Source organism: Sapajus apella, unplaced genomic scaffold, assembly GCF_009761245.1.
Source record: "Sapajus apella isolate SASKATOON/1434 unplaced genomic scaffold, GSC_monkey_1.0 scaffold49, whole genome shotgun sequence".
In the NCBI taxonomy this organism is placed as follows: Eukaryota; Metazoa; Chordata; class Mammalia; order Primates; family Cebidae; genus Sapajus; species Sapajus apella.
Window position 1 is genome coordinate 13,176,928 of NW_022436989.1, and position 23,483 is coordinate 13,200,410.

The 23,483-nt window shown below is 40.8% G+C and overlaps 1 protein-coding gene across 1 annotated transcript; it reads right to left on the bottom strand.

Annotated features, from left to right (window-relative positions):
• Positions 1-523: 523 nt before the first annotated feature.
• LOC116526062 (cytochrome c oxidase assembly factor 6 homolog) lies at positions 524-14,907 on the bottom strand. The gene is made up of 3 exons (XM_032242316.1): positions 14,668-14,907; positions 14,001-14,160; positions 524-847 (listed from the first exon to the last, which is right to left on the bottom strand). The coding sequence occupies exons 2-3, from the start codon at positions 14,142-14,144 to the stop codon at positions 752-754; spliced, it is 240 nt and encodes a 79-aa protein (XP_032098207.1). The 5' UTR covers positions 14,145-14,160; positions 14,668-14,907; the 3' UTR covers positions 524-751.
• Between the last annotated feature and the right edge of the window lie 8,576 nt (positions 14,908-23,483).

Consider the following 23,483-nt stretch of genomic DNA (forward strand, 5'->3'; position numbering starts at 1 on the left):
GGTGCTATTCATAAATGGTATTTTTAAGTTTTAAATTCCAACTGTTTATTGCTGGTATATAGGAATATAATTTTCCTTGTGTATATCGAACTTGTTTCTTGCAACCTTTCTATGACTGACTTATAGTTCTAGGAGTTTTTGTGCGTCCATTGGTACATTCTGTAAGATAATATTACATGTGAGTAGAGCCAGTTTTATTTCTTTCTTCCCAGTGTGTATGCTTTTTCTCTTTTTTGTCTTACTGTACTAGCTAGGAACCCAGTTACTGTCCCAACATTAACTGTGATATTAGCTATGGGCTTTTTTATAGACGACTTTTATTATTTTGCTTGTATATTTTAAGTTCACCCTTCTTCCTTATAAACCTTCCATAAACCCTCATCATTTCTCACTCGGGTTGTTGTAATACCTCTTTCCTGTATTAAAATGCTAACTCCCATTTATTTCACTTCTATGTATATTATAAATTTTATCTGCCTACTTCCCACCCTCAAAACAAAACAAAACAAAACAAAAAACTGCATGTGTTTATAACAGGTTTTAATTTGTAAAACAGATTCCTTACTAAATTATAAATACCATTTTATTTCAATTTTTTACAGATATTCTGGTTCTTGATCATCTTAATTATCAAGAGTCATATACAGGGAATAAATGGTGATGTTCACTATGATTCAAGCTACTACTGTCCCATAGCCAGTAGAGCTTTTTGTAATGTCCAGAAAGAATACTTTCAATCTTTATGAACAGCCTAGGATTTTGCAGTTGTTTTTGAAGGCTGGAATTCCCCCGCTTCAAATTTTTCTTTGAATTTTAAGTAATCTCTTCTTTTATCAAAATATTTAATCTGTTGAAAAAGAAAAAGGATTGGAAATAAGGGCAAGTTATGCAGCTTAGATAAGCAAAAGCACAGACTGCAATGTAACACATTATTCAACATAAATGTAAGTGACTTAAAGATAGAACCATTTCAAATTGAGGCATTTGAGGAGTAAGTCCCTGAGGAGAGTGTGTCCCAGTGAATCCTAATCCTTTTTGAGTTACAGATCATGTTGAGAATTTGAATAACTCAGGAACCTTTTCAAGAAATGGACCCATGTACACACAGGTGAGGCTTGCTGGCAAGTTCAGAGTCCACAGAGCTCTCGGGTAGATCAAAAGGTTTCAGATGTGAACATACTGGACCATTTTTCTTTCTTTTTTTTTTTTTTTTTTTTTTTGGGCAGAGTCTCGCTCTGTCACCCGGACTGGAGTTCAGTGGCGTGATCTCACTCACTGCAACCCCCACCTCACAGGTTCAAGCTATTCTCCAGCCTCAGCCTCCCAAGTAGCTGCAATTATAGGCGCCTGCCAACACAACCGGCTAATTTTTTTGTATTTTTAGTAGATATGGGGTTTTGCCGCATTGGCCAGACTGGTCTTGAACTCCTGACCTTAAGTGATCCACCCACCTCGGCCTCCCAAAGTGCTGGAATTACAGGTGTAAGCTACCATGCCCAGCCTGGACCATTTTTCTTATCAACTCTTAAATTCACCTTCATTGTCAGACTAGAAAACACTAGTTCTTTTGTTAAAAGCCTTTCTTAGGACTTAATTATTAAAATATTTCAGTGGTGCTTGAAAGTAAAAATTAGCTTGGACTGCGAATGTAAAAATCTGCCCTGCCCTGTATCAATGAAGCTGGGATACACATAAAGCCAGGTGAAAGCAGTCATGTCTCCCAAGGGCATACTACAGCCGTGAAGTATGCTAGTAGACCCTTTATTTGAGTGATTATTGCTTTCTTACTCACTAAGAAATCTTGTTCTTTAAAATCATCAACTATGAGAAATTTGCTGTCTGAAGTCTTATCTGTAAGAAGGAAACATCCCACTTTTGTCTAGAGGCTCTAAGGCACCCTGACACAGAAGCAGCCTTGATCTCCAGCCCAGCTTCAGGATGTCAAATAACATTTCTCAACATGAACATGACACTCAATCTTTTAACTTCAAAGATATGGAAAACCCTACGTCCACTTTTCAATCCAGAGCTGATGATGACACCTATGGTTGTCAAAAAACCCTTCAAAAAAAATGAATAAATCCAGGAGCTGGTTTTTTGAAAAGTTCAACAAAGTAGACCACTAGCCAGATTAATAAAAAAGAAAAGAGAATAATCAAATAGATGCAATAAAAAATGATAAAGGGGATTATCACCACAGATTCCACAGAAATACAAACCACCATTAGAGATTACTATAAACAACTCTATGCACATAAACCAGTAAACCTGGAAGAAATTGATAAATTCCTGGACACTTGCATCCTCCCAAGCCTAAACCAGGAAGAAGTCAAAACCCTGAATAGACCAATAACAAGGGCTGAAGTTGAGGCAGCAATTAATAGCCTACCAACCAAAAAAATCCCAGGTCCAGCTGGGTTCATAGCCGAATTCTACCAGACATATAAAGAGGAGCTGGTACCAGTCCTTTGAAACTATTCCAAACAGTACAAAAAGAGGGAATCCTTCCCAAATCATTTTATGAAACCAACATCATCCTGATACCAAAAGCTGGCAGAGACTCAAGAAGAAAAGAAAACTTCAGGCCAATATCCGTGATGAACATAGATGCAAAAATCTTCAATAAAATACTGGCAAACTGATTGCAACAGCACATCAAAAAGCTTATCCACCATGATCAAGTAGGTTTCATCCCAGGGATGCAAGGCTGGTTCAACATACCCAAGTCTATAAACGTAATTCACCACATAAACAGAACCAAAGACAAAAATCACATGATTATCTCAATAGATGCAGAGAAGGCCTTTGACAAAATTCAACAGCCCTTTATGCTAAAAACTCTCAATAAACTAGGTATTGACAGAACAAATCTCAAAATAATAAAAGCTATTTACGAAAAACCCACAGCCAATATCATACTGAATGGGCAAAAACTGGAAGCATTCCCTTTGAAATCTGGCACTAGACCTCTCACCACTCCTATGCAATATAGTATTGGAAGTTCTATCCAGAGCAATCAGGCAAGAAAAAGAAAGGGTATTCAATTAGGAAAGGAGGAAGTCAAATTGTCTCTATTTGTAGATGACATGATTGTATATTTAGAAGACCCTATTGTCTCAGCCCCAAATCCCCTGAAACTGATAAGCAATTTCAGCAAAGTCTCAGGATACAAAATCAATGTGCAAAAAATCACAAGCATTCTTATACACCAATAACAGACTTAAAGAGAGCCAAATCAAGAGCGAACTGCCATTCACAATTGCTACAAAGAGAATAAAATATCTAGGAATACAACTAACAAAGAATGTAAAGGACCTCTTCAAGGAGAACTACAAACCACTGCTCAATGAAGTAAGGGAGGACACAAACAGATGGAGAAATATTCCATGCTCATGGTTAGGAAGAATCAATACAGTGAAAATGGCCATACTGCCCAAAGTAATTTATAGATTCGACGCTATCCTCATCAAGCTACCAATGGCCTTCTTCACAGAACTGGAAAAAACAACCTTAAACTTCATATGGAACCAAAAGAGAGCCCACATAGCCAAGTCAATTCTAAGCAAAAAGAACAAAGCTGGAGGCATCACACTACCTGACTTCAAACTATACTGCAAGGCTACAGTAATCAAATCAGCATGGTACCAGTACCAAAACAGAGATATAGACCAATGGGAATACAACAGAGGCCTTGGAGGCAATGCCACACATCTACAACCATCTGATCTTTGACAAACCTCACAAAAACAAGCAACGAGGAAAGGATTCCCTGTTTAATAAATGGTGTTGGGAAAACTGGCTAGCCATGTGCAGAAAGCAGAAACTGGACCCCTTCCTGACACCTTAAACTAAAATTAACTCCAGATGGATTAAAGACTTAAACATAAGACCTAACACCATAAAAACCCTAGAAGAAAATCTAGGCAAAACCATTCAGGACATAGGCACAGGCAAGGACTTCGTGACTAAAAAAACACCAAAAGCATTGGCAACAAAAGCCAAAATAGACAAATAGGACCTAATTAAACTCCAGAGCTTCTGCACAGCAAAAGAAACAATCATTAGAGTGAATTGGCAAACAACAGAATGGGAAAAAATTTTTGCAATCTATCCATCTGACAAAGGGCTAATATCCAGAATCTACAAAGAACTAAAACAGATTTACAAAAAAAAAAAGCCCATTCAAAAGTGGGCGAAGGATATGAACAACACTTTACAAAAGAAGACATATATGAGGCCAACAAATATATGAAAAAAATGCTCATCATCACTGGTCATTAGAGAAATGAAAATCAAAACTACATTGAGATATCATCTCACGCCAGTCAGAATGGCGATCATTAAAAAATCTGGAGACAACAGATGCTGGGGAGTATGTGGAGAAATAGGAACACTTTTACACTGTGGAAGACAGTGTGGCAATTCCTCATGGACCTAGAAATAAAAATTCCATTTGACCCAGCAATCCCATTACTGGGTATATTTCCTAAGGATTATAGATTGTTCTATTATAAGGACACATGCACATGAATGTTCACTGCAGCACTGTTTACAATAGCAAAGACTTGGAACCAACCCAAATGCCCATCAGCGATAGACTGGACAGGGAAAATGTGGCACATATACACCATAGAATACTATGCAGCCATAAAAAACGATGAGTTCGTGTCCTTTGTAGGGACATGGATGAACCTGGAAACCATCATTCTCAGCAAACTGACACAAGAACAGAAAATCAAACACCACTTGTTCTCACTCATAGGCAGGTATTGAACAATGAGAACACATGGACACAAGGAGGAGAACATCACATACTGGAGTTTGTTGGGGAGGGACTAGGGGAGGGACAGTGCGGGGTGGGAAGTTGGGGAGGGATAACATGGGGAGAAATGCCAGATATAGGTGATGGGGAGGAAGGCAGCAAACCACATTGCCAGGTATGTACCTATGCAACATCTTGCATGTTCTTCACATGTACCCCAGAACCTAAAACACAATAATATATATATATATGTATATACATATATACATACATATATATATATATATATATATATTTTTTTTTTTTTTTAAACACTTCATTTAAATTTTACCTAAACTCCATTCTTCTCCCTAAACTTCTAATAACTCTCTTTTCCTGTGTTGGTGAGATACCGACAGTTCCTCTTGTGTGTGGTCTTCCTGGTTACAAGCATTCATAAATCAGTTTGCAGATTCATCCCTGGCAGTCTCAGGCTGATTGGGCTAGAACAGATGTTTTATAAAGGATACCAAAGAAAGAAGTGGACAATGTCCTTAACATTTTTTGACAAATTAATAAATGTTTGCATCTTCTGTCACATCACCAACTGCCTAAGACAACTCCATTTAGAGGTCCTACTGACATTTCAGTCCCAACTTGTCCAGAACTTGGCTTCTCTCCAAACGTGTTTCTTCTTTAATACCTGTTTCAATGAACACATCGCATCCACCTAGACACTTAGATCTCTCTTCCCCTCTTCACTGCCATGGCACAAACCCTCACCATTCCTCACCTGGGTGGTTGTAATAGCTCGTTCACTGGCTTCTCTATTTCCAGGCTGAAACATTCTTAATCCACCTGTTCCATGCTGCCAGAGTATAATCTTTCTAAATCCCAAATTTAATAAGGTCATTTGTTTGTTTAAATATTTTTCAAGGTATCCATATTGCCTTTAAGGTTTATAAGACAAACAAGGCCACTGATGGCTCCATCCCTGCCCATCTGTCCATCTTCTCTGAATTTACCAGCAGTCCTGGAACTGTTTGCCTACAGAGCTACCCCATGCTTATTTCCTGTGCGTCTTGATTCCATGCCTTTGCATATTACCACATTCTGCCTGGAAAGCTCTCCTCCGTAGCCTCATCTCCTCTTTCAACCAACAGGCTAAGACCCTCAACACATGGTCCTTTCTCTAAAAGGCTAATGAATCAACAAGGATTTGTTGAGAAGTACTGTATACACAGAAGCGAGTGTCCACTAAACCACTAAATAAGACCCGGGACAGTAGTGTGAATGCCAAAATACTGGGATTTCTGAGACATTTCATAGTTTTATAGAAAAAAGACAATATGTGAATTTGATATTAAGACCACATATCTTGGATATTTGGTTGTTCTGTTTGTGGAACTTTGTTAGACGATGCTAGAACGATAGGCTTGATCCCTGCTGCTAAGTTAGGGACAACAGGAGACTTTCAGTAGGACCATTATACAAGTCATACTGATGTGTGCTATAAAACAGGTATGCAAGTGCTAGAGAGAACTAATTTGGTGAGAGCTAGCATATTAGTTGTATAGCATATTTATTTTGTAATAAGCATGTATTTTTGGTGTTTTGGGATAAAACTATTCATTGTAAATCCCAATGTCGTGGTTCTATTTTTATCTTTATTTTGTGGCTGTGACTACAGCTAAGTAAAAGATCCAAATTTTAGAATCACAGACATTCAAATCCTCTCGCTAACTGATTTACTGGTTGGCTGGTCTAAGGCAAATAGTTTTACCTTTCTGAGTCTTAGCTCCTATTGCATAAAACAGATACAGCAGTACCTCACAAGACTGAATGAAAATTGCAGGCAATAAAAACAAAGCATCTCATTCAAAATGCACTCAAAGGATATTTCCATTTCCTTGCCCTCCCGTGTGCCTCCCACCCTTATGCACACATATCTTTGGAAAAAAACTTTCAGCTTTTATTCTGTGGCAGTTGGGTAGGACTTCAACAAGGTAATACTTGAAAAGAGAGCACAGGTGGTGAACAGGGAGCAAAGAACTGATAGTGAAGGGCAGGCTGAGAAATAACTCAGACTGAGTTATGGACTGAGAAAGAACAGTGGTGCAGAGGAAAACGGGTGTAAATGGGAAAAGGGCTATCACTGTCAAATGCTGCAGAAGTCAATGGGAAGAATTTACTACCTGCTTCCCTTCTTTGTTACAGTCATCTATAAATTTACAGGTCACCATTTGTGTCCCCAGCCAAATCTCATCTTGAATTGTAATCCCCATAATCGCCACATGTCAAAGGAGAGACTAGGTGAAGGTAACTGAATCACTGGGGTAGTTTCTCCCATGCTGTTCTTGTCAAAGTTAGTTAAGTTCTCACAAGATCTGATGGTTTCATAAGGAGCTCTTCCTGCCTTTGTTCGGCACTTCTCCTTCCTACAGCCTTGTGAAGAAGACGCCTTGCTTCCTCTTCGCTTTCTGCCATGATTCTAAGTTTCCTGAGGCCTCCCCAGCCATGCTGAACTGTGCGTCAAACCTCTTTCCTTTATAACTTCCCCAGTCTCGAGCAGTTCTTTATAACAGTAAGAAAACGGACTAATACATGACCATTTTCTCCAACAATACTCAGGTCACAACTCGTGGGTAATTTCAATGTCCACATACTAATCTTTTCAATACCCTGGACTCTCAGTTCCTTGACCTCCTCAATGATCTCATCTTCCAACCTACCTTACTCCTAGGATTAAAGCTTATATTTTGTCCTCATAACAAATACAACCCTTCCATAATTCCACTTGTGAGAATCCCATTCTCCAGCTTCCTGAAAATTCCCTCTTGGACTTACTGCCAACAGCCCCCCAATCCCACCCCCTTTTGACTGATTGTCATCCCTCTCATGGCCTCGCTTCCCTCCTTACTCCTAAATCCAAAGCTCTCCAATGGCTTCCTGTATTATTAAGAGTAAAAGCACCATCCATGGCTGAGCCCAGTGGCTCACACCTATAATCCCAGCACTTTGAGACGCTGAGATGGGCAGATTGCTTGAGTCCAGGAGTTGAAGACCAGCCTGGGCAACATGGTGAAGATCACATCACTGCACTCCAACTTGGGTGACAGAGTAAGACCCTGTCTCAATAAATAAACAAATACCTCCCTGGCCTCCCATCTCTTGGCTCTAACTTTTGCTATTTTCTTCCTACTGTCCCTTAAACACATTGGTGCAGGTTTTTGGATGTATGTGTCTTTTAAAACAAAACAAAACAGAGTCTCGCTCTGTCACCCAAGCTGGAGTGCGGTGGCATGATCTCAGCTTAATGTAACTTCCGCCTCCCGAGTTCAAGTGACTCTCCTGCCTCAGCCTTCCAAGTAGCTGGGATTACAGGTGCCCACCACCACACCCAGATAACTTTTGTACTTTTAGTAGACACCTGACCTCAGGTGATCCACCCACCTTGGCCTTCCAAAGTGCTGGGATTACAGGCATGAGCCACCATGCCCGACTCATCAGTGCAGGGTTTTGGATGCTTCATTCTCTTTGCCTGGAATCCTCTTCACCAGGTACCTGCCTATCTGTTCCCTCACTTTTTCATATCTTTGTGAATGTAGTTTCTATATAAAACCTTTCTTGACTATCCTACTTACACCTGCACCCTTGTTTGATTTTGTACTCTATCACTTATCACCACATAACATCCTTCTAATTCTACTACTTGTCCCTCTCCCCACACTAGAATGTATGCTACATGAAGGTGGCTACTTTTTTGTCTTTGCTGTATTTTCCTATGGCACATAGGAGGTGCTCAATAAATATTTGTGGAATGATTAAATGAACAGGATATGGACTAAAAAAAATGACAGTGCAGCTGAAGTGGGGCCGTCACCTATACTTGAAAGATTTTTTTTCTATATCATCATTTCATTAAAATGTGCAGGTTATGTGTTCTTGAATTTTTCTTTAATAAATACGTTTTATAAAACATGTGAAAGTATTACTTTTTTGTCAGAAGGGGAACACTGAGTCTCCATTCTAGATCCATTAACTGTAATACTCCTTCCCTGGATAAGACAAGTGCTTTAACTGACTATGAATGCATGAATTCCTCTTCTTCATCCCCTGTCGCTGAGACGGGCTGAAGAGAATACTCAGCTCTGCAGTTCTTTGGGTGAGTTGAATAGGTACAGAGACCCCATGTGGGGTGCCGTTGTGGTTTCATCCTGCCTGCAACTGGACAGGTGGGGTAATGGCCACTACTGGGCCTCTGTCCAGATTCCCTCTGCAGAACCGTGTACCCACTCCCCACTGTGCTAACACCGGATGGCTGCCCACTTCTCCAGAGACCTGCCCCTCAGCCAGCGCCAATGACTGGCAGGCACAAAAGTCATGAATTATGGTGCAGTTCATACTCCAGAGCTTCCAGAAGGATCAGACTGAAGCTGGACAGCAGCTAAGCTCACAGCCCTGACTTACCCAGTCTCTCTCCCGAGAACACTCCAATAATTCAGTCAAGGCTGACACCCAGGTCGCTGGTCCTAAGTTGATGCTGATGTCTTTCACTGAGGCTGGAAGCATGGGAGGAGAGGTCTACTGGGTGCAGGATGGGGAAGAGCTCACTCTTGTTTATGCAGAGGTCAAGGTTGGTCCTCATGAATCTCCACCTAGGAAGCTAACAGGTGGCTGGAAAGCTGGTTCTGGAGGTGGAGAAAGGGCCAGGTTGGAGATGCACCTTTGGGCATTGTATGGGCTGAAGGCTCATGCGTCTCCCAAATTCAAATGTTGAAACCTTAACCCCAATGTGAAGGTATTTGAAAGTGGGGCCTTTAGGAGGTGATTAACTTCAGATGAGGTCATGAGCATGGGCCCTGCTAATCTGATAGCCTTAATGTCCTGACAAGAGGAAGAGACTGGACCTCTCTCTCTGCTGGGTGAGAAGACATCAAGAAGGTGGCTGTCTACAAGCCAAGAGGAGGGCTCTCATCAGAAACTGACCAAGCTGGCATCCTGATCTTGGACCTCCAGCCTCCAGAACTGTGAGAAATATATTTCTGTAAGGTATTTTCCTATGACAGCCTGAGCTAAGATAGGCATCAACACATAAGTTGTGACTTAAAGCCATGGCTGTCAATAGGATTGCCTTGGATGGGTGAGTAGCACAGAAGGGAGCTCTAAGGAACACGGGCACTTAACAGACACACAGGAAGGCATTCCAAAGAGCAGCGGCTGCTAGACATGAAAGAAGGAACTGGGTGAGAGAACTGGAAAAGGACCCAGGAAGACAGGGCTTTTGTATTTAAGTAGATTTGAATTATGACTAAGTTTCTAGAACATGAGATTTGTGCAAGCTATTTTCATGGATCCTTTTCTTGCATGGTAGGCACAGGAAGAAGTATGTAAGGTCTGGAATCAGACTACTGAGTTCAAATCCAGGCTCTGTGACTACAAGAGACTTCACGTCAATCTGCCCTTGTGTATAAAACCGCTAAGAGAGCTCCATGAGGGATAAATACGATAGATGACACATTTCAAGCGTGTAGAGTGTAGAGGATGTAACTCAATTAATGTTAGCGGTGACCTGGACACAGTGACCTGGAGAGAGGTTAAGCCCTCAGGGCACGGCGCCCAGTCTGCTCGAGTGGGAGAGATGTACGATACAGAACCAGTGGCTGGCTGTAAAAACCCTTTCTGACACACAGACTGGAAGCTGCCCTGGAAGGTGGGAGTGGGAGCCATTAGGCTGGAGAAAAAGCAGTGAGTTTCAGGAGGAGAGAGAGGATAGAAGTGGGACCGAAGAGGAACTCCTTAAACCTGCAGTTCCTCTCAATGCATCTGTCTAACGGGAAAACTACAGATGGAGAGCATTTTCTGCTTGAATCATTATCTACTTCAATCATAAAGTCGCACATTTACCAGTTTTCAGTTTACACGTCAAGTTATGCATTTTGTCTTTATAACAATCCCATGAGATAGGTTGCATCATGCTGGTTTTACAGATGAAGAGTTCATCTAAAGCAATTTCTGGCCAGATGCGGTGGCTCATGCCTGTTAATCCCAGTGCTTTAGGAGGTCAAGGTGGGAAGACGACTTGAGCCCAGGAGTTTGAGACCAGCTTGAGCAACATAGTAAGACCCTGTCTTTACAAAAATTTTTTTTTAAAAATTAGCCAGGCATGGTGGCAGACACCTATAATGCCAGCTACTCAGGAGGCTTAAGTGGAGGATCACTTGAGGCCAGGAGGTCAAGGCTGTAGTGAGCTATGATCACGCCACTGCACTCCAGCCAGGGCAACAGATTGAGACCCTGTCTCTAAAAAATAAAGAAAGAAAAATAAAATTTCTGTTAACTGCATTCATCCCCAGCTCAGCCCACCAGTATAACTCCTCCTCCTGCATCACACCTTTCTTGTGGTCTCTTTCAAAGCCTCTCAAAACTTTGAGGTGCAAGAGGGTAAAAACCCTAAAACCACTTCATCTCTAAAATTATCTGTTCTCCTACTACATGGATATGTTTTGGAGCAGCATAAGATAGTGGAAAAGCACAGACAAATCCAAGTTCAAATCCCACAACAGCCGGCTGGGCCAGCCTTCGAATTACAATTCTGCCACTCACTGAATAAGAACAAGCAAGTTACTTCAATGCTCTGAGCTTCAGCTGCCTCCTCTGGAGATAGAGAATAACAACACCTATCTTTTTTTTTTGATAGTTATGTCTTTTAATATGTATTAGAAAAATACATAATTAGCACACATCAAACCTGTGACTTCACAGATATCACTACTTGGGATGAAAATGATATAGGATAACAATGTTAGACCTCAGATTACCTTAAGAAAAATACTGAGTAAATAGTACAGGAGGGCAGTTTGGAAGTATCTATTAAAAACCAACATATAAATATCCTATGACTTTGCAATTCACTTCTAGGTATCAACCCTAGGTAAACTTTCACATACACACTTTCACACAGGCCTAGGGATGCTCCTGTGTAGTATTTTGTAATAGCAAAACCTGAAAAGTCTTAATGTCCATCACAAGAGAAATGTGTTAAGTAAAATGTGGTAGTCATATGATGGCAATCTATAAGCAATTACAGAGAATGGATTGATCTACATCAAGTAACATGCACAGATCTGAAAAACATTGTTAAGCAAAGAAAACAAATTGCTAAACAATATACCATTTGCATTAAACACACATTTCCAATGAGTTCATATATGTATGTACAAGTATTAAAACAAAGTCTAAATGGAAGTACAACAAACATAAAAGCCACTAAGAGGGGAAGGATCAGAAGGGGGAGTGGTTGGTAGCTGAATGAGACTATCTTTATCCATAACAATCTAATTTCTCAAAAGGAGAATGCATTCATGCATTATTTGAGTAATTAGAATAGACTTAATTTTTAAGAAGCAAAAAAAGCAATACACAGATTGGAATAAAAGTATGATGGTATATGTGAATGAGTGAAGGCTGAGCTAATCACACCAGGCTTTGCTGTCTCTGCATGATCCTTACAGTTAATGAGGTTAGTTCCTAAAGTGAACCTCACATGTGTTAGGCTGGGATGTGGCCCAGGCTACCTCTCCCCTATTTCCTCACAACCCAGATTGGGGCTCAAGTACCTGGTTACCATACATGATTGGAGCTACAGGCCTCCTCAGGCCCTCCACTTACCAGGTAGACCCCATCAGTGCCCTGAAACTTTCCCAGTCAGCAGGGCATTCAGTACCTTCCAGATTTGGAGGCTTCTTCTGTCCCTAATAGCTTGGATCAGAAGCTCTCGGGGGTCCAGGCATGAGGCTTATTTTCTGAGGGATCGGCACCTAAGTGGGCTCCATGAAGTTTGGATAAGGCCTCCATTGAGGAGCTTGACATCATTAAATCCTATGAGGTAGGTAATATTGTTAGCTCCATTTTACAGATGAGGAAACTGAGGCACAGAAGGTCAAATGACTTGCCCAAGGTCAAACAACTAGTGATAAAAAGTGGGACCAGAACCCATAACAGTCTGTCCCCAGAGCTCATGCTCTGCAACTAGTGCCTGACCAAATCCTACCAATTTGTCAAGGTGCAGCTTAAATGTGACCTCCAGGAAGCCTAGAGGGGATCACCCTCTTCTCAAATTCAAAGTACATAAGACATTCAGTTAATGATGGTCATTCATGAACCCACTGCATCTCCTTACTAGGAGGGTAGAGATCATGTCTGATTCAACTCTGTATTCCAAGCAAAGAGCTTGACAAATAGAGGGTGTTCGGTATGTGTCTGATGAATACATACATGAATGAATACACAAATGAGTGAATGAAGGCAGTTTCAGGTAACTGCCTAAGACTCCTATGCGGTCCTGAGTACCTTTGCCCAGCTCAGGGATGCTGTCATCCTAAGCTCTCTTGGAATGAAATTCAGCCTAGGCTCCTTCTAAAACAGGTCTCCAATATCCTTTATTATTTTGCAAACATACATGCACACATGCGGATACATACATACACCATACGTACCCACACACACAGTGGGCAAGAGGCCCAAGGGACCCATGATGATGGGTGATGAGGGGGAGGAAGAGGGTGTGTGTGATGAACAGATGGCCCTGTTCAGCTCAGCACCTCCTTCCAGAGGCCAGAACACTCCCTGTTGCTCAGGAAAACAACACCTATCTTAACGGGCATTGGTGAAGATGAACTGTCAAGCGCTTAGCACACAGGGCCACTCACTAACCTCAGTAATAGAACAGTCCCCTTTCAATCCCCACTTACACTAAGGACGGGGAATACAGCGCTTGAATGCCTGTCAGGGACACAGAATCCACAATATGAACCTTTTCTTTCTTCTACTTACCAAACTTCTTTCTTTATATTTTGGGTATATGACTATATGATTTTTGGTGAGCAACTGGGAACTACTTTATTTCTGATAGTAGCTCTAGGCCAATAAGTTTGTCAACTCCTCCCCAAGATTAAATACTAACCCTTCAGAAGATACTGGAAAAGTCTAGCAGTGAAGTGAGCTGAAATTTTTTGGTTATTGTTCATATGTTTGTTGTGCTTTTCAATGCTCTTTAATGTGTCAGCTGACATTCTCCAAAGGTCTACCTGATGTAAGTGCATCAAACAAGGCTGGATGACCCGACAAGGTTTTCTCTGCTCCTCAAAGAAACTGTTGATTGACATGCCTCAGATAGTGCTTCACGTCAGCCTACCACTCACACTATAAGCTCGATGTATCTTAACAAGGAAGAGAAACACATCAAAGTATGACTTACCCACTGTTGGGGACAACTCGATTCGAAAGAGCTTCTTAACTTCTTGCATTGAGAAGCATCGTCTGTGTTCTCATCTAAACACTTCCAGTACTCATCCCGGGCTCCCCAACAGACCTGCCTTTCCTTCATAGATGGGGCTGCCATTCCTAATGGGATGAAGCTGTTGGCCAAAATAACATTTGAGATTAACGATGAACTTTGTAATCTGAAGAGAAGGCAAGGACAGACGAAAACTGTCAATCTCCTCTTCCTTTAAAAATTTAAAAAAAGCATGCTTCGAGATTTTGATGATACAACTGAAAACAATCAGTTCTCAGTTACAGCATAAGAGCACTCGCTCTAAAGGCTCATCTCACACTGTGATTTGATCCCTGCTGCGGCCGCAGCGTGGGCTCAGAGCCCGGGTGGGAACTGTGGCTCAGTTCCAGTCGCTTAGGGCAGCTCGTTTATTCTCTCCGAGCTCGTTTCCCACGGGTAAAGCGGGGACAGCAGTGCCTAGTTCAGCCTAAGCGCTGTAGAAACGGGTGTGTGGAAGCCACAGTCACCAAGCAGGCGACTGCAGTGCCACCCCGTTTTGCACAAGAGGAACCCGCCGCTTGGGGACAGTAAGGGACCTCCCGGGCCCGTACTCCACGCGCGCCCCACCCGGACCCACCAGCGAGCCTACCTCTCTGCCCGCTCACGTCCGGCTTCCTTTCGACGTCGACGGGAGGAAAGGGTCACGCAGGCCACCAACCGGCGGAGGACGGCGCGGTGCCGAGTCCTGGCACTGCAAGGTCGCCCCGCCGGCTCGAGCTCTAAAAGCAAAAACCTTCCCAGTCGCAAAAAGCAATTCACACGGCGAAATCACTGGTTCCTTTTTAATCCTTCCGGGCCACCACTGAGTTTTCACAGAGGGGCGGGACTTCCTGTTTTGCCCTTTTACCTGTAAAACTGACTTCCGGCCTTCAAGGGCAAGGAGGGTATATGCATATTTACGGCACAGCGTCGCCCGGAAGCCCCGCGAGACAAGGCGAGCCGAGAGTTTTGTGTAGAAGTTTGCGCTGTGGGTGCGAGAGCTGGACGGAATGTTACAGAGCCGCGATGCCTTCTCGTTTTGTTTTGTTTTTGAGGGTCTCGCTCTGCCGCTCAAGTTTGAGAGCAGTGGTGAGAACATGCCTTACTGCAGCTTCAAACTCCAGGGCCCAAACGATCCTCCCACCTCAGCCTCCCAAGTAGCAGGGACTACAGGCGCATGCCACCATCGCTTGGATTAAAATAAAAGGAGGAAACGGGCCCCAGAAAGAGGCAGTGACGTCTCAGAGCCCCCATGGCAAGTGAGTTGTCCAGGCTGAGAACCCAGTGAAGTACAGCCAGGGAAGTGCAAATTGGTCAGGGGAGTTAGGAAAATAAATATTTGTATTGTTTTAATCTCCTTTGCGGCTTTTTCCGCCCCCCCCCCAAAACAGCGAGATATTTTAAAAGGGGATACAAAGGGCTGCTTCAAATGTTTTCAGACGTTGTTATTTTTAATATAACAACGGGTGAAATGTGTGAGTTAATAGAAACAAAATGAACAAGAAAAAATTGTTAAAAAATATATATGAGTTCATATCTCAGCAGGATCTTTATTAAAAAGCATGTTTGTGGTCAGTCATCTGGCACCTCATTCTCAATAGATTCCATCTGCTCCATCATCTAGATATATGATAAGCAATTTACCATTTCACACTCAGTGCAGTTTGATCCATTCCAAATTCAACATATGCAGCCTTTTCAGGGTGGCTATGTGAAGCTAAGTCCCACCAAATATGTGTTCTGCAATATAGAAAATATTTCCCTCGTAGTTAATGGACTCTCATAGTAGATTTACTTTAGCTTTACCAGATCCACCCATTTCTTTTAATTATGTCTTTTCATGTCAGTTTTCATAGAGCTATCTTTTAAATATGACTGATGGGATATAAAAGGAATAAAAGGAAAAGAGTCTTGACTTCTGAGTCTAAAAAAGAAATGTGTTTTAAATTTATATATACTTAATGAAAACTATGTATGATACAAAGTGAAACGACAGAATTACAAAGGAAAAAATGCATGGTCATATTGAGTGACTTTTATAGGCCTTTCTCAGAATAATTGTTAAGACTAGCAAGAGAAAAATTAAGGTTATAGAAAATGTGAATAACATGATGTACAAACGATGTAATTAATACATACAGAACAACATGACCAAAATCTGAATGTACAGTTTTTTTGAAGGCAGACACATCACCACAATCAACCACATATTTAGCTATAAAGCAACTCAACAAGTTTTGAAAATTAAAGTAATTCACATTTTTTACCACGGTGCATTTAAGATAGAAATCAATCAAGAACTGTAAAAACAAGTCCAAATAACACAGAGACAGTCAGTGGTAATGAGAAAATATTTTGAATTGACGCATAAAATACAATAGCAACACCTGTGGGATGAAGCTAAAGCAGCACTTAGAGGGACATTTACAGTCATAAGTAAATATATTAAAAGAGTCTGAAAAGTCTTGAGCTAAACATCCCTTTCCAAGAAGTTACAAAAAGGAGAGCAAAATAAGACTAAAGAAAATAGGACAGAAATAACGTTAGCAGCAAAAATGAATGAAATGGAAAATAAAAGCAGTGGTGTACCACAGCCAGCCTGTACTGGTGTGGGAGAGCCAATTGTGCATACCTCTTGCCAACTCCGTGATCAGTAACATCAAATAAGTAGCTTGAAGTCACCCATGATGGGACTGTTTACACTATGGAAATCAACAAACAAGCCAGGATTGTATTTTATATTGGAGCCAATTCACTGGCATGCCACAGCATAGAATAGGTTGAAAGAAACAAAAGTTGATTTTTTTGGAAAAAAACTAATTAAAATTGGCAAACATCTAATAGCAATAAAAGGAGGGATGTCAACAATCTTTATCAAAAATGGAAACTAGAAATACTATAGACATCAAAAAAGTTAGATAATCTTATAAAAAAGTTAATGTAAGTAAAATTTAAATGAGTGTACAAATTTCAAGAAAAACAAGTAACCAGCTCAAACATAGAGAAACCATTAAATGCTTTGAATGAGCAGTGAAGAATCTTCATACACACAAATCCCAGGTACATGGCTCCACCAGTAAGTTCCTACAAACTTTGAAATAATTCCATTCTTACTGAATAAGGCTAACATAAATTTTGTACTAATTATAAAATCCCCAAACCTCTGAAAGGCCAAGCACTTTGGAACCCATTTGGTGAAAAATATGACTTAAAGTAACATGAGTCTCTTTATAGTTGTTACTAACGTTATCACGTAACTGCGTATGTTTTTTTCTGTAGAAATATTAATGTATTTCATTATAGGTACTGTGCCAGTTCTTGTCAGGAATATTATACAATATATGTTGTATGTTTCATACTACCCTTCTAATTTTTAAAACATCTGGCTCCAGGGATTTCAGATAAGTTATGTGGACCTATATGAGAAAATTTCTTTATGACTTAGATTAAGAGGAATTATTTTTAGCTATAAAGTTCAGTAATTATAAAATGATGTATTACATAAAGAAAAATATTGGGCTACATAAAAGTAATGGACTTTTGTTTACTAAACAATCCCATGAAGCGAATGAAAAATAATTAGCACTCAAAATATGCAAATAACACAAATCAATAAGAAATAGACTTGCCCATTTTGAAAATAAGCAAAAAGCTTAAATAGGCACAGCACCAAATATAAATGACTAATATATGAAAGGACCAACATTCTCATTAGTAACTATAGAAATGAACATGAAAATCATAATGCAATACTATTAGACACCTACCAGATGAAAAAACAATTTAAAAGTCTGACAGAAACAAGTTTTAAGGAAGAAGCAAGGAATATCTGCATACACTGTGGTAGCATAAATTGATAACAATCACTTAGGGAAATGTGGTATTATCTAGTAAGATTAAAGACACACGTTCACTGTGACTCAGCAATTCTACAGAATTTCCTGTACATGTGCATTTTTGTAATAGCTGAAACCATTATACAACGTAAACTTGGATCAACAATAGAATGGATAAATTATGTTATAGTCATACTGTGAAATATATTACAGCAACAAAGAGAAACATGATTATTTACAATAACATGGTGAATTGCCATACTGAGACAACCAAAGAATACAGAATGTTTCCAGTTACGTAAAGTTAAGAAACAGGCACAACTCTACTATATTGTTTAAAATACAGTCATAAGTAGTAAAACTATAAAGAAGAGCAAAGAAATGATTGTCACAAATGTTTCTCTCTAGGGTGAGAAAGGAGATAGGATCAGGGAGGGGCGTATGGGGGGGATCCTGGGATGTGGAGATGGAAAATATACTATTTATGGACCTGAGTTTTCGCTTTATAATTATTCTTTAAACTGTACATATGTACAGTTTTATTCTCTTTTCTGTAGGAATGATTGTATTTCAGTTTCTAAACAAATAAAATGAATAATTGAGGAAGGTCATGTTTAATACATTTGATTTACAGAAAGGTAAAAATAGTGGTCACACAGACCATTTGTAGTGTGATTACTAAATTTTTTATGAATTTGGTGTCTCAAGTGCTCTTTAAGGTCAAAAGTGAGTGATCTCTATTGCTAAATGGCACTGTGTACCTAAGCAATTCCTACTGGTCTGTGGTAAGCCTAAGGGATAGACAAGAAAACTATTACCAAAGAGATTCAGTCAATGCAATAACATTCCCCACCTTACCCCTGAAGAAGTCTGTAGTTCACCAGTTGGGAAATGCTGGTTTAACCAACATAGCAAAAACAAACTAGAAGAAAGGAATTTTGAGGTGTTGTTAAGAAAAAGAAGATTAACACAGGATAACAATTGCAAAGACCATTTCACCTTATAAAATCTTAAAGATTAAAATAGAAGAATGTGGGTGCCATAAAATGATTGCAAGTGTGCTGTTTTGACACAAAGAGGGTGTAATCACCCAGCCTATGTTTGGAGAAGAGAGGAGGCGAAGCGAAGTCAGTGTGAAGAGGTGGAAGACATGTTGTGCTGGGTTGCCATCCAGAGGAAATTTTGTGTGGGCGTTCTCTAGTCTGAACGAAGTAGATCCCCAAACCACTGGTGGGCAGGTCCAGACAGACCCAGCCGCACTGAAAACCTATGTGTTGTTTTTCTGTTGCTGCCCACGGACTTTTATTTATAATCTGTACCGTTACAAAGCAGTTATCACGGACACCTACTCACGGACACTAACTGGAGAACTATTTCCTTGACTTCAGTGTTGCTACAGTGATCTTCTGAATTTCTTCCAGATCTCTGTGCTGTGTCCTTGTCTTCCCCAACTCCCTTAACTACAGGTGTGTGCCAGGATGCTGTCCCTTCACTTCTCCCTCTTGCTCTCTTCTGTCTCTCTGCATTGTTTTAGTTGGTGAGTCAATTCACTGATAGTTTCAGTTAGTACTCTGTCACAAAGACTTGCAAGACTATGTTTTGGTCCTTAAAAGAAACTTTGCGACGGTTTTCTTGTTCCACATCCCTACTGGAAATCGTCACTTGTTTATTTTTCCATCATTTCAAGCTGTTCAGAAATGTACTCAGTATTTTCTCTCTAGAAAGCTTCTCTTCTTAAGCTGTTCCTTTTCATCAATCCCGCAAGTCCTTTGTCTTCCCGTTAGAAGCCTTCCAATTCATTTTATGCTCTCTGCTCTGTATTTACACAGCCAATTTATTTCACAGACATTACATATCTGTGCAGTACCAGTCACCATGCTAGACCTTGGCGATAAAGACAAATAAGATAGGTCTCAGCCTTTGAGAAGCTCAATCTAGCGGAGGACATAGACTATATTATCCTCTAATAAAGGGCAGTAAGAGCTATGATAGAGGCGGGCACCCAATGCAATGAGTGTCCAGAACAAGAGTTTGCTGAGAGAACTCAAAAAGGGGAGCACAGGTGGCGTTAGAAACAGCACATGGGAGGGGACAAGAGTATTGTGTTCAGAGACAGACTAGGCTTGAATCTTGTCTCCCCCATGTCAGACTGTGCAATCTTGGTCAGGTTACTGAATCTTTATAAACGTTGGTTTCCTCAACTGAAAATATGGATGGTAAGATAGACCTTAGGTTTCTTGTGAAAGTTGAATGAAATAAGCCATGCAAAGCACTTAGAACTGTGTCTAGCACGTTAAAAAATTTCATTCATTCATTCAACATACACACATATATATACATATACATATCTAGAGAGAGAAAGAGAGAGAGAGCACTTGCTATGTGCTAGACATTGTTTTAGGGTCTTGGGAGACATCAGAGAGTATATAGATAAAAATTCCTACCCTATGGAATGTGCATTTTAACAGGGAGACAATAAGCAATAAACATAAAAAATAAAGTATATGTAGTATGTTAGGTGAGTGTTATGGGAAAAAGAAAAGAGAAAATGTTAATTATTAATATTGCTATATTATAGAGGTCACTTCACCTTAAAGGAAGAGAAGTCCTGTAAACAGAATAGTACTATGTTATAAAAAAAATGGTTATATTGAATATTGGTGAGAGAGATCCAAGATGGCTGATCACTAGCAGCTGGGGATTGTAGCTCCCAGTGAAAGCGCAGAGAACGAGAGGACACCACACTTTCAGACAAATTTTTGTTGCTCACGGACCAGGAGATTCCCAGCGGAGGAGCCCCACGGGTCGCCAGTGCAACTCTTGTGGCCGGCGCAGCGGTTCTTGCAGAGTAAACGGGACTGGGTCCCCTTTTGGCCGACGTTTGGAGCCGCGGGAAGGCAGAGCCGCCTATTCATCTGATTGAAGGATGGACTCAAGAAGGAAGCCAGACTGGAGATTCCCGGGCAGAAAAGCACCATCAATCTTTTTTTTTTTTTTTGAGACGGAGTTTCACTCATGTTACCGAGGCTGGAGTGCAATGGCGCGATCTCGGCTCACCGCAACCTCCACCTCCTGGGTTCAGGCAATTCTCCTGCCTCAGCCTCCCGAGTAGCTGGGATTACAGGCACGCGCCACCACGCCCAGCTAATTTTTGTATTTTTAGTAGAGACGGGGTTTCACCATGTTGACCAGGATGGTCTCGATCTCTTGACCTCGTGATCCACCCGCCTCGGCCTCCCAAAGTGCTGGGATTACAGGCGTGAGCCACCGCGCCCAGCCCAGCACCATCAATCTTAACGCCGCTGTTTTGGCCGGCGCAGTGGGTTGCTCAGATTCCGGCGCTGGGAATCAACAAGTTGGACGTCCACTCAGAAACTTAATTAGAAAGCCAGTAATTATAAAGACCACAGATGGATAAATTTGTAACGAAGGGAAGAAACCAGCCCAAAAAGGCTGAGAATACCCAAAATCAGAATGCCTCTCCCTCTACAGGGATCACAGCTCCTCATCAGCAACGGAACAAGGCCTGATGGAGAATGAGTGTGTTCCATTAGCAGAATCGGGCTTCAGAAGGTGGATGATAAGAAACTTCTGTGAGTTAAAAGAACTTGTTCTAACCCAATGCAAAGAAACTAAGAACTTTGAAAAAATGTTTGACGAAATGCTAACGAGAATAGACAATTTAGAGAGGAATATAAGTGAATTAATGGAGCTTAAAAACCAACACAAGAACTTCGTAAACTATGCACAAGTTTTAACAGCTGAATTGATCAAGCAGAAGAAAGGATATCAGAGGGCGAAGACCAACTTCATGAAATAAAACAAGAAGACAAGATTAGAGAAAAAAGGATAAAAAGGAATGAGCAAAGTCTCCAAGAAATATGGGACTATGTGAAAAGACCTAATCTACGTTTAACAGGTGTACCTGAATGTGACGAAGAGAATGAATCCAAGCTGGAAAACACTCTTCAGGATATTATTCAGGAAAGCTTCCCCAACCTAGCAAGGCAGGATAATATTCAACTCCAGGTAATACAGAGAACACCACAAAGATATTCCTCAAGAATACCAACCTCAAGGCACATAATCGCCAGATTCACCAGGGTTGAAATGAAGGAGTAAATACTAAGGGCAGCCAGAGAGAAAGGTCAGGTTACTCACAAAGGGAAGCCCATCAGACTCACAGCAGATCTCTCAGTAGAAACCCTACAAGCCAGAAGAGACTGGGGGCCAATATTCAACATCCTTAAAGAAAAGAACTTTCAACCCAGAATTTCATATCCAGCCAAACTAAGCTTCACAAGCAAAGGAAAAATAAAATCTTTTGTGAACTAGCATGTACTCAGAGATTTCATCACCACCAGGCCTGCTTTACAAGAGCTTGTGAAAGAAGCACTACACATAGAAAGGAACAACCAGTATCAGCTCTTCCAAAAATATACCAAAAAGTAAAGAGAATCAACATAATGAAGAATTTACGTCAACTAATGTGCAAAACAGCCAGCTAACATCAAATGGCAGTATTAAACTCACATATATTATTATTAATCCTAAATTTAAATCGACTAAATTTCCCAATCAAAAGACACAGACAGGCAAATTGGATAAAAAGCCAAAACCCATCAGTATGCTGCATCCAGACCCATCTCACATGCAAGGAAACACAAAGACTCAAAGGGATGGAGAAAGATTTACCAACCAAATGGAGAGCAAAAATAAATAAATAAAAAGCAAGAGTTGCAATTCTTGCCTCTGATAAAATAGACTTTAAAGCAACAAAGATCAAAAGAGGCAAAGAGGGCCGGGCGCGGTGGCTTACGCCTGTAATCCCAGCACTTTGGGAGGCTGAGGCAGGTGGATCACAAGGTCAAGAGATCGAGACCATCCTGGTCAACATAGTGAAACCCCGTCTCTACTAAAAATACAACAAATCAGCTGGGCATGGTGGCGCGTGCCTGTAATCCCAGCTACTCGGGAGGCTGAGGCAGGAGAATTGCCTGAACCCAGGAGGCGGAGGCTGCGGTGAGCCGAGACCGCGCCATTGCACTCCAGCCTGGGTAAGGAGAGTAAAACTCCGTCTCAAAAAAAAAAAAAAAAAAAAGAGGCAAAGAAGGACATTACATAATGGTAAAAGGATCAATGCAACAGGAAGAGCTAACGATCCTAAATATATACACACCCAAATCAGGAATACCCAGATACATAAGACTTATAAAGAGACTTAGACTCCCACACAATAATAGTGGGAGACTTCAACATCAATATTAGACAGATCAATGAGACAGAAAGTTAACCGTATCCAGGATTTGAACTCAGATCCAGAACAAGTAAACTTAATAAACGTTTATAGAACTCTCCACTTTAAATACACAAAATATACACTCTTATCAGTACCACATCACATCTACTCACAGGTTTAAATGAAATATTGGTTGACTGCTTGTTATTTTCTTCCCTCATTTTTTCCCCGTTTCCATTATTAAGCATAAAAGAAATTTCCAATACCCATTTTTAGACTGCATTCTAGCCCAGGCAATAAAGCAACACTTTTGTTCTCTCTCCCTCTTCCTCTTCCTCTTTCTTCCTCTCC

Bases quoted from the DNA above. Each gene is read 5' to 3' on its own strand.
- LOC116526062 (XM_032242316.1), bottom strand. From the start codon at position 14,144: ATGGCAGCCCCATCTATGAAGGAAAGGCAGGTCTGTTGGGGAGCCCGG. The intron at 848-14,000 runs GTAAGTCATACT...CTTTTTCAACAG, and splicing joins CGAGTTGTCCCCAACAGTGG to ATTAAATATTTTGATAAAAG.